Source organism: Euprymna scolopes, chromosome 10 (genome assembly GCF_053919585.1).
Source record: "Euprymna scolopes isolate OS-2025 chromosome 10, ASM5391958v1, whole genome shotgun sequence".
In the NCBI taxonomy this organism is placed as follows: domain Eukaryota; kingdom Metazoa; phylum Mollusca; class Cephalopoda; order Sepiida; family Sepiolidae; genus Euprymna; species Euprymna scolopes.
The window spans coordinates 45,067,880-45,080,509 of record NC_136491.1 but is presented as its reverse complement, the minus strand read 5'-3'; the positions used below and the strand labels follow the sequence as shown (position 1 = coordinate 45,080,509).

General features: G+C 31.7%; 1 protein-coding gene across 3 annotated transcripts in view; it reads right to left on the bottom strand.

The window, feature by feature from the left end:
• The window catches only part of LOC145285965 (ubiquitin carboxyl-terminal hydrolase 45-like), a 222,192-nt gene that overhangs the window by 96,993 nt on the left and 112,569 nt on the right, over window positions 1–12,630 (bottom strand). For 2 of the 3 annotated variants that reach the window (XM_080134493.1, XM_080134492.1), the window contains exon 3: window positions 3,112–3,197. In XM_080134493.1, coding sequence (XP_079990619.1) covers window positions 3,112–3,197 — 86 coding nt within the window. Of the gene's footprint in view, window positions 1–3,111; window positions 3,198–9,277; window positions 9,401–12,630 lie in introns of those variants that run through there. The other variant, XM_080134494.1, reaches the window with a different exon arrangement.

The window sequence follows — 12,630 nt, the reverse complement described above, 5'->3', positions numbered from 1 at the left end:
TGTTTGCTCTTGTGGTAGCTAGCAATTTAAAATCATGATACCTGGAAAAAAATCGTTTTCAGTTTTAGTGTAGACTGTCTTGAAGTATTTAGTAGCAGCAGCATTAGCAGCAGTGATGTAAACAGACGTTTTTTTTGTTGTTGTTGATTTTTATTCCAGAACAATTTTTTTTTTAAAATTGAAAATATGAATATAAAAAAAATGTTCTTATATGTTTAATTAGAGCTACTTTGATATCAACCATGTAATTATTTAAAAAATTTGACCAGTGGTTGAATTTTAAAAATATTTATATGGTTGAAAAGACAAGAAAATAAACTTCCTAAATGTATAACTTGCATGCATTAGTTTTTAACGATAAATTAAACAGCGTTTTGCTTTGAACAATCGAAAATGTGAAATATAATTTTTTTGGTTTCACATATACAACCAATACCTCCCCCTCTATATTTTTAATTTTCCATCTTTTTTACAATGTTTTCAGCGGATTATTAAATGGAAACTAATCTACCCGATTATAAAAATAAAAAAAATGCAAAATCGATATTTAAATATTTGTAGGATGGTTCTCAGTTTTTAGTAAAGTTAAGAAATAAAAACATCTTAAACTGGAAAGTTTATAAGTGAAATAATGTGTCACTTGGTAGAAAAAAAGACCTGAAATGTAATTAAAAATAAAAATCAAATTCATTCAAAATTTGTGAACAATTTGTCAGATTTAGCAAAACGTCTTGGGATATTTAAATAGGTGGGCAAAAAATAATTGATACTTTTCCAAACATCATGTTTCTGTTAGAGTGATGTCACTTGTTTTAAATAAAATTTATTCTTGTCTGTTTGTCATAATTCTTCCACATCCCTCATTTATGCAAGTTTACATCTTTGAAAGTAATTTGTCGTTCAAAATCTAAGCCATAACATTTCCAAAATCCAATAATTGTGAACCATTAATATGGATGTCAAACACTCTCTTAACGAAAAAGAAAAAAAACCTCCCTTAATCCTACCTCTAACCCTAGGTATGAGTGGCAAGCCTCCACATCAAACAAAATTCCCTGGTAAGCTATATATAAATGTCAAAAAAAAAAAAAACAAACAAAGGAAACAGATCTTTCCTTATAAAAAGTGCACAATTTATCTCCCATAAAAAATAAATTGGTCAACTACCCTAAAATATAAGAAATGTCTCGAAATAGTGAATAATTTTAGATTACATTTATGTAAAACCAGCCCCCACTCTAAATTCTAAAATTGTTTTTGTTTTGCTTCTATCAAGTCTTCAGGATGTTTACACAATTTCCCTTAGCCCTATCATCAACCCAAAATCAGAATGGCAACCTCCCCACTGTCTCATAATTGGACAAAGATCTTAAAAACCATACAATCATCTTTAGAAAAAAAAAAAACACCTAGGATTTATCTCCCATAGAAAAAAAAAAAAAAATGGGTTAACTGTCCTAAAACGCTGGAATGGCTCAAAATGAGAAATCATTTTACATTAAATTCTAAAATAATTTATGTTTATCTTTCATTAAAGTTTTTCAAGGTATCAACACATAATTGTCTACACATATTTTCGAGAGGTGGTCAAATGTGTGTGTGTGTGTGTGTGTATGTGTGTGCGGGGGGGGGGGGGGGGGTAACGGAAGGTATTACTCTACAATAATACCAAAGAAATATTGCAATATATTCATTTTTAAACAGTCCTAGATTTAGATATGAGTTTTTTGTACATAAAATGCATTAAAATTCAGCTTTGAGTTCTCTAACTTCCTTTCTGCTAATGGATACATGGAATTTTTAAGGAATTGCTGCATATTTATATGCATTTATTGCATATTATTTGGAAACCATTTATTTCTGGAGATTTTCAGTAGTATATTCTGATTCCTAGCACAAAAATACACTTACATGGCAAACTTCATTGCTTAATCTTGTGTTTTAACAAAGATATAACATTTTTACTGAAAAAGTAGTGTATAAAATGTGACAAAACACATATGGTCTTAAAGAGGGAAAAATATCAAAACATGCAAGGCACAAAAATAGTCATAACTTTCTCCATTTTAATCGGATTTTAAAAACTTAAAAAGATTCTTTCTTAACTTATCAAGCTCTTTCTGTGCATACCATTATTGAAATATGTTAAGCCATTTCAATTTTTTCATGTGTATTGCTAAATTTACACTCTTCCAAGAGACTGAAGGTTCAATCTGAGGTCAATGTAGGCAACGCTAAATACAATTGCAAATTTCTTAGGACTTCTTTTACCCAGTCATGGTTGATGAAAGAACATGTTACCCTTGTGGATTAATAAATAAAGAGATTCCATTCGAAATTGCACAAAAATTCCTGAATTCAACAAGATACACCTGAAGGTCAGAGGTTACTTGACCAAAATGTGAAAATAACTCAAGATAAGAACAGTAGTCTGAATTCAAAAACTCTCCTTACTCTGTTTGATATTGCATTGAGAACATCTTCATCTAACAAACTTATCATAAAAATCACTGGTACTTATACAGTTTAAGACATTACAATATCGAAAAAAAAAAAGTTATATTGTACGTATCCGTTTTGGACTGAAGACCTCAAAAAATGAATTTCACTTAATTTGATAGAGTATTTTTTTTTTACAGCGAAAAAACATGTTTTTATGAAAGCGAGCTGAAGTCAGCCATTATGGAATGTTGTGAACACACCATGGGGAGATAACTCAATTTAAAGCGCCGACACTCCCTCCCCATCTTTAAAAAAAATCCTAAAAATTGAACCTTTTGCGCGGTATCATAACAAATGGGTTTTTTTTCACTGTAAAAAAAAAAAAAAAAAAAACTACTTGATAAAATTAAGTGAAATTTTTTTTTCCAGAGAACTTTGTTCCATAACGGATACATACAATATAACCTTTTTTCAATATTTTAATTACCAAATCAACAAATAATAAAAGAACATTAATTTCAGGACTAGTCAACAAGTAATAAACAAATTTTTTTTCATAAAATTCTGTTATGTGTTTTTTTTTGCTGATAACCTAACATAAGATAAATACAAAATCTTGATGAAAACTAAGTCAAGAAATTAAATTAAAAGAACATAACTTAAACTTACTCTGCAGTCACCAAGTTTCTCCTTCAAAACAACTTTTCTCATAGCCATAAAATTCACAGCCTTTTTTACATGTGGACAACCTTGCCCTATAATAAAAAAAAGAAATTTGAAAAAACATGAAAAAACATTTCCTAATAACATTTTAAAATGTTTTACTCTTATAAGTAAATAAAAATGACAAAAAAAAAAAAAAAGAAACTATTTTATATTGATACTAAAGTGATAATAACTATGTGAAATTTTGGGGATGGGTTCACCTTTGAATAAATTTGGAGGTCGTGGTGGCTTCTAGTAATATCCGAGTTCAAATTTTACATAAATTTCAATTGAGGAAATTAATTTTTTTTAGTAACCAACCTATTTTTGTGACACAAACTAAATATTAAGATCATAAACCTCTCATTCACTTGTTGAACCATGCATAGACTTGTACTTTAAAAACCAGTTTCAGTTCATGCCTATATGCAACACACGTTATTCAGAATTAATCTGGTGTTATCAAATCAGGATCTCTGAAGATACTGGCTTCCTGACCTAAAATGCACCCCCTTTCCCTTTGCAAAACTCAATCATGTCCTGCAAAGTCAAAAACAAAAACAACAATTTTCCTTTACAAAACAGCCAAACTAAACACCATGAATAAATATTTGAAAATATAAAGAAGCATAAAAACTTTTTTCCAAAATTACTGGATTCAGCATTAAATAACCCGCTAAGTGTTGATATGCCATAAAACAAACCAACCAAATCAAAATTAGTACAGGTTTATAGATCGTTGAGACACGTTGAATGACACATCCTTCAATATATATCTCTGAAAGTGTTCTCAATATACGATCCTTTGAATTTTGCAAAACAATTTTTTTTTCAACAGTGTACATTCTAAATGAGAATCTGGTTTCAAATTTAACAAAATAAGATTTTGGGGAAAAAATTTTTGAATTTTAAATTCATTAAGTGAGTTAGAAGTGCTTCAAATCAGAAGGCAGTTTAATAATACACCATATAGATTGAAAAAAAAAAACCAATACTATGAGGATGATGACAATTTATAAAAAGACAACATCCATTTAATGTGTTCTAAAACATAATAGCTTGTTGAGAAAACAATGGATCAGTGTAAAGTTGTTTTATTTGATCAACTGAGGGAAGTGAAACAAGATTGTGAAAATAGCAAGTTCAACACTGGATTTGTGTTACTTATTATTTATTCATCTAAACAAAGACAAGTAACAGTGTTATTACATATGCACAGTTCCAGAATTCTCTAATTGATTGAAAAAAAATAAAAATAAAAAAATAGTTCCTCATTACAAAGATTTGGATTTCTCACACGCATAATATCGTTTGAAAGAAGATAAAAATTGAAAGGCAAAAAAGTTATACGTATTTTAGTCAATTTCTGGTCAACTTGATCATCCAATTTTAAGAGTTAACCATCTATGTTTCTTTTATACTGGTATACCTAATTTCATTGGGAGAAACAATTTCTGGCCATTTAATGCTGAAAAATAATTTTAATGGCAAATAAAAACCTTTCCTCTAACTTGTTTTTTTTTTTTTTTTTAAATTAAGTTAGATGGAACTTATATTAGAATGCTCTGGGCAGTGTTAAACTGGAAAACACACCCAACCATTAGCCATTTATATGGTTGGTTGCCCAGGATCTCTTCAGTAATGAGAAAGTAGAACACCAGATATTGCTACAGAAAAAAAGATGAGGTCATCAGTGATGTGGTACTGTGGGATCCTAAACACAGAGTTGCTAAAGTAAGAAGACCTGTCAAGATGTACACACAATTATTGACAGAAGATACTGGCTTACAACTTGAAGATCTTCCTAAAACCATGAAAGATAGAGACCTGTGGAAGGAAAGAGTCAATCTGGTCTGGGCAACTCACCTGATATGATGAAAACCTTTCAAAATTATTTGATGCCAAAACAGAATAACTATTGCCAGTTAATTGTTTACAGCTAGTTGAACACAAGTCATTACTTTAGCCAGAGGAAAATGGTTTGTTTGTATTTGGACGAATACTATTAAGGAGTAATTGAACACAAGAGATCTGCTACAATTTGAATTCTGTAGAGACAATTCCATGTTATGAAAGAATGTTAATTGGACCAACCACACATATCCATTGGGGAGAGGGATGCATGCAAGTGATGTAGCATAAATGGTTGCCAACATGGACTACGGAATCAGCAAGATGTTTAAAAACTTGAAAACTGACATTCAAAACTTTTGACCTTTACTTGGCATCAGTCGGAAATATCTTGGACATTACACACACCAGTTTTTATCATTTCTTTAGAATTGTATTTTTTATCTTCTGGCAAAAGATAAGTATTTTTGGAAGCACTGACACACTGTAAAAGATTGTCCGTCGGTTGGTCTGTCACGTTTTAGTTTGAAATAGAATTTTTATCACTAGAATAGAAACACTTTAGACGTGTTCAAACAAACATTTCTATAAAAGACATTGTCCATTGGTTGGTTGATCGGTCCATCATGCTTACGTTCGAATTACCATTTTCATCTTTAAACTCAAATTAAATAGGCATCTTAAACATATTGGTTTTGTTTTTTTAAATGGAAGGGAGAAAATATAAACCGTAAGTATATATATGTCTGGCTTTGGTTTGATTGAACAAAACATTAATCTCGGAAAATGAAAACAACAATGAAAGAAAACAAGACTGAAAAAAAAAAATGTTCGTTTTTTTTTTTTTTTAGTTTTTTTTAAATAAAACGTTTTTTTAACACCAATATTTTTTGTTCTTGTAACTATTGACTATTTTTTCCTTTCTAACCATCAGAAAGAGAGATAACAAGAAACAGAGAGAATTAAAAAAACAGACAGAAAGAGAGAATAAGAGAGAAAGAAAGAAATAGAGAGAGAAAGGAAAGAGAAAGAGAACGAAGGACAGGGAAAGAGAAAGTGAGGAAAAGAGAAAGAGAAAGGACAGGGAAAGAGAAATAAAATGGGAGGGACAGACAAGAGGGAAGACAGAAAGAGGGATAGAGAGAGGGCAAAGAGATAGTGACAAAGGAAGGACAAGAGGGGGAGACAAAGGGACAGAGAGAGGGAGATGGGGAGACAGAAGTGAAGACAGAGAGAGGGGGGATAGAGGGACAGATTTAATTTTTAGAAAAAGAAAAGATACTGCACAGAATATTTACAATTTTAATACAAATTCTGTTAAATATTTCATCTGATAGTAAAAAAAAAATAATAAACTTTTAATTTCCCCCTTTTTCTGTCCTTAAATGTTCTACACCACAGGACTCTACAGACAAATTTATTTTTAGTTAACCTTTGATAACTAAATATTTCTGTTTACTAACCAAATAGAAAAGTTACGTGCAAAACCCATGTAATCTTTTTTACTCTAATGTCATGAATCAAACTATTCCAGGTGAAATTTTGTTTTGTTTTCTAATTCTAAAAGAAACTACAGATGAAATTTATGGGAGGAAATTCAGAAATTTCAAAACCAATTACACTCAATGGTACTATTACCTGGCAAATATCGCTTGGAATAATCCAGTCAAATGGTAAATGCAAGTTTGAAGATCTCATTAGTTTTAAAAACATTGCATTCACCTCAACTGTTACCTAGAAAGAGTCTCATTTAGAAATATTCAGTCATGATTTGCAGTTATTGTAACACTAGGTATTCCAAACCAAAATTTTATTTTCATTATATCTAAAAAATATTAATGTGGTCATATAGATTTTTGTAAACCATAAACAAAAGTACCAAATTTATTTTGGTAGCTCAATTAACCATCAAGTTATGATCGTTCAAAGTTTGTCAGAAAGTTGAAAATTTGCTATCATGGTCCAGAAGCCAAATTTCATAGTATACTCCCCATGCCAGAATTATATGCAAATCGATATTTTTGTTCTAACTCCAATAGTTTTCAATGAAAATTCATGAAACTTCGCACGTTATACGGCAACACTAACGCATGCACAGATATAAAATTTTAAACTGATCTGCGCAATAGCGAGCAAACAGCAGTCATTTTGGTGACTTGCAGTTTTTTTTTTCAGTGTGCCAACTTTATATGCAAGATGGGACGTAAAGGTGCTTTAAATCAAGCTAAGAAGACTAAAATTGTTCAAAGGCTCCATAATAAGATTTCCATCTTAGAAATTGCCAAAGAATTACACCTATATCATCGTATAATCAAAAAATATTGTACTAACCCTCAACTTTGCAACAGACGTTCTGACAGAGGGAAAATTCGTAAGAAATCATATCTGTCACGTCAAACAATGAGCAAGATCAAGAAAGAAGTTCGTCGTAACCCACTTGAAACTAGCAAACAAGTTTTTGAAAAAGCTGGCGTTCCTGATATGCCCAAATCAACTTGTTGCCGTATCCTGAGGACGATTACAAAATTTGGAAAACCAGAGGTCCGCACTCAATTGAAGGATATCCACAAGAAAAAGAGGATGGAGTGGGCAAGAGATCACATAAAGGTGAATTTAGAAACTGTCTTGTTCACCGATGAGTGTCGAGCGACCCTTGATGGACCCGATGGGTGGAAGGGAGGATGGTACCATAATGAAGGTCTACATCCCCAAAGGATCAGGCGTCAACAAGGAGGTGGTGGTGTGATGTTCTGGGCTGCAATCATTGGCAATTAGCTGATAGGACTATTCAGAGTTGCAGATGGAGTGAAAATTACCGCCAAACTCTACATTGACTTCATTAAGGAACACTTGAAACTCTGGCACAAGAAGAGGAATTTGGCATTCCGGAAAAGGACGGTATTCATGCATGATAATGTACTGTCTCATTCTGCAAGGATAACCACTGAATATTTGGAGAGAGTTTTTGCCAGGCATGGGAAAATTATGCGATGGCCAGCCTGTTCTCCAGATTTAAATCCCATCGAAAATCTGTAGAGCATCTTGAAACAAAATATTTACTCCAGAGGAAGGCAGTACAACTTCAAGTATAACCTCTGGAATGCTACTCTGACTGCTGCTAAAGACATTTCATCAGATGAAATCGAAAGTTTGACATCTTCAATGGACCAAAGGCTTTTTGCTCTTGTCAATAAAAATGGCAATTATATAAGATATTGATTGTACTATGAAACCATATTGAAGTTGTTTGGTCTTTATTATTGTTGTTCTCATTTTCATTTTCTGTTTTGAATAATTTTTTCCATTTTCTGTTTTTAAATAATAAAAATATATATACGTTTCATGAAAAACATTCCCATTTTCATTAATTAAATCAAAACATTTCCAATTAAATAATTACGGATATATGTTCTCTTTCACTTTCTTTATTTACTTTTTTTCATGGTTCTTTCCGGAAGTAATTAATACCTAGTTTAATTTTTTTGTTATTTATTTCTAACTTCGGTCATAGTTTAAAATACTCATTTCTCCCTTGGATTTTAATGACAGATGCACGAAAAAAAAAAAAAAAATAGCATCTCCATTTTCGGCGATAAACTATAGAAGTACCGTCTCGGGAATTATTAAATAGACAAAAAAAAAAAAAAAAAATGATTTTTCACAGTGAAATTAATTTTTTCATTTACGCACCACGTGCACGTAACTTAATTTTCAGTTATTATTTTTCAAGTAATGTACAGTGTAATTAAAAAATAATTTAAAATCTTCAAATTTATCAAAAACGCCCGATAGAACATAAACAAAAAAAATGTACATTTTTCCATGAAATTAATTTTTTTTACTTACACATGACTTGTTGCAGGTGCCTTAACACTTAGCTATATTTTGTTAATTTTTTTTAAAGTAATGTAACTGTACAGTCTAATAAAAAAAATAATTTAACAAAATGTTAGATATATCAAAAACGCCCGACAGAACATAAGAGAATTAAATAAGTAAACAAAAAAAATGAAGAAAATTTCCGTCACAGTCACACAGAACTAAAAATGTTTTTTGGTTTAAAATGTACCCAGTTTAATTTTTAAAAGATAATTTAACAATGCTAAAGTTCATCCAACCGAAAGAAGATAAAGCAAAGAACATATGAAAGTTTGAAAGAAGATATAAAAAATAAACAACTGACATTATTTTTTTAAATTGTAAATTTTCATTTCTTTTATTGTCGCACTAAAAATATTATTTTAAACAATAACTTTTAAATAAACAAAAACAAACTCACCTAAGAACTTTGATATATCTATAGTGAAACACGTTGTTTAGGATTTCATTTGGGTGGGTTGTGAGGCTGATTGGTACTGACAGTTGATTTTCATACTTGGTCACATGGGATTAAGTTGTAAATGTGTAGGTATAGTTACTTTTATTAGTGGCGCTCCTTGATTTATGAGCCTAGTAATATGACACCAAAAGATTATTAAAGAGGAGATATTTCTTGTGCTCCGAATTTTTTCAATTGAATTTCTTTCCTTCACTGAAGCTTTCAAGTTGGATTTTTTTGTGTGTGTGAAAAACAACTTAAAACCCTTTCTTAAGCTCCCCATATTGATAAGTGACATTTTTTTCTTAAAATGGTTCTATTTTTTTATAGGTAGAGACTCACAATATCGCGCACACCAAATTTGAAAAACACCAACATTTTTTTTGTGTGTAAAAAGTGGTGTCTACCAAAATTAGTGACATAACTTGAAGTAACCTGAAAAAAAACTATTAACGACACAAGAAAAAGAATTATATATCTATAAAGCAAAATATTACATTTTATTTAAATCAAAACTTTATTCAAAATAACCCAAAAAATAAACGAGATACTGCAAGTTGAAGTTAAGGGAAATTTAACTTTTTTTACCAGTTTTCGCATCCTAAACTAGGCTAGTTTGGGATACCTAGTAACACTCTTAATATCTAACAAGCCATGACCTTATTTTCAATTTTCCTGTCAGATTAGTAAATCTCACCCAGAACACAGCCACACTGTCCTGCCCATTCCCCAGCAGTCTTTATCTGTCCGTTTACCATTCATTTGTCAATGGATTTCTCTGGGTTCAGCCAGATCTGGGTCTTCAGAAGAAAGTAATATTAAATCTCACAATCTCTGTACAAACGAACTGCTCTCTCACACTTGGAAGAGTGAGCATTATTCTCACAAAATGAAGCACATTGCAGAAGTCAGTCTTGTATGTGTCTTCGATCTGTAAGATTTATCACAGATCAGAATAAGATTTGTCCCTGAAAGCATTGGCACAAAGAATTTGACGTCTCCATTCCGCCTGAACAATTTCCATATTGCATCCTGAAGCCACAAGAGGTTTTCCAAACCATTCACAAATATCTTTCATGATGACCAAAATGGACAAGTTTCTTTTTGCATACTAGCAATGTGTCATGATTAATTACCTTAATGAAGCTATTCACCACAGCTTGTGTTTGTTCCCAACAGATTTTAAAATTTGACTCCAGTTTTTTTATTGTAATGTCAACCGTAGTTTCAACATGCTTCTTTACATGAAACTTTGTCAATGTTAGTCTGTTTTTAATATCGTCTGGATTTAGCTGATGTGTTATTTAAGCCATTAAGTAACTTGGAGTTATCTTTTCTATGTTTGGATATAAAAACGAGTGTTTACGTATACATGCTCTCTTCGTCTGATCATATGAATAAATGCAGACAGATCTCTCAGTGTCTGTTTGTGTAAAAGCAAAACATGTTATGTATTGATTTATCTTTTTGTCAACCGTCGATATGACTTCCAATATGAATATTATTTGAAACTAACAGAATATGTTTATAATTTAATACATAATTAAATATCAAAGGATATTAATTAACTAATAAATTAACCAACACTTTATTGGCATCACAAACAGGACTCCCAGTCATTTCAACTTAGTGATTACTCTGCAAATTTTCAGACTGTTGTTCTTCAATACACAGGATACATTTTTTATGCATTCCTCCAAGAATACATCTCTTCACACTTTAAACAGTTTCCATACAATCTTTAATTAATGCAACTGCTACAGGAAGAATCAGATTGCTTTCCTGTAGTTTTAGACTAAGCAAAGCTAGCTCGCCAAATAGATCAGATACAAAATGGCAAAATGCAGCGAAAACAAGATCCTTTAATTGCTGGTGCATTTTATTGACTTTACTAGTAATGTCTGCATTTGATGTTGCTGCAAGATTTTTCATATGACTGCTGCATATTTATCATGATGCTCAACCATCTTTCTTTCCTTGGAGAAAAACTCATTGCAATGTCTACATGGAGAAACCATCTGATAACCCTTCACTGGCACTGGCGAGTAGATTCTGGCTTCTATTTCTTCTCCAATGATATTGAGTTCTTTCTTGCTCTTTGGACTGAAGTGGTAAAACTTCCATATCAAATGTAGACAGTCATTGACAGACTACATAATAAAAGTCTGTTTTTTAGTGTTTTTCAATAGGGCTAATTGAGGCCGATGTGTCATACAGCAAAAGTCTCTGAGATGGGAAATATATTGCCTTAGTGGTAACACAATGCCATCCCTGTCCCATACTGACATATGCCCCATCTGCACAAAATCCAACAATTCTCTATGACATATCATCATCACTGATCCCTACTTTTGAAAGAACAGATTTAGTAGCAGAGATATTGCTTTCAGCATGGCCATGTTCAATGACAATAACTTCAACTAGTTTATTTTCTGCTTTGCCATTCTCCACTATTTTCACATAAACGGATTCATTTTCTGACACAGAGCTGTCAATGGTACCATCTATTATATAAATCTCACCTGTTTGTTTAAATGTATGTATACGTGTATGTATTTATGTATGTTTGTATGTCAGCCTAAAACTTTCGACAAAGACGATGGATTTTCACGAGATCAGTATTGCTTTGAAGCTCGACCCTTTGGACAACAGATATTAAAAAATTGGCTAAAAACATTAATTCCTTCACCCTCAACTGGGCACTTTTCTACAAGGAGGGGTTGCTTTTTTCGCCAATATTTTCGAAAGTTATCTCCTCTTTTAGACTGACTAGCCTTAATTTAAACCTTCGCCACTTCCAGTTTGGCAATGGATGCAACAGCAAAGACATCACATTTTTTTTCACATTCTTTCCTCCTTCGCAGTATGGGTTCGAGCCTGCCTGCTTACTGCCACTTTTTTTTTTTTTTTTTTTTTTTTTTGCTTAAGACACACCTCGAAACACCTGGGCAATGCCGGGCACCCAGACTAGCCAATCATAACTGACATATAATGAGAGTTACTTAGAGATTCCAATGTCTTATCTCTAATCGTTCTTGCAATAGTAGACATCATTTCACCTTACCTAACAGCATTATTGTATCCAGGTGTCACAAGTAGCCCATTTTAATATTAAAGTAAGAGTAGGAGCTTGAGTTTTGTAAGAGCCATTTCTTCCTCCCCTATACAATTGTGTTAAATTTAACTTTTAAATCCGTCAAATCCTTTTGGTTTGATTTGATTTCTGCCACAAAAAATCTCTTGGCAATGTGAGAGTTTTCAAGTGATTGTTTGCTGGTTTTATAAATAAAAAAGTCACAGCACTTGCCATGTCT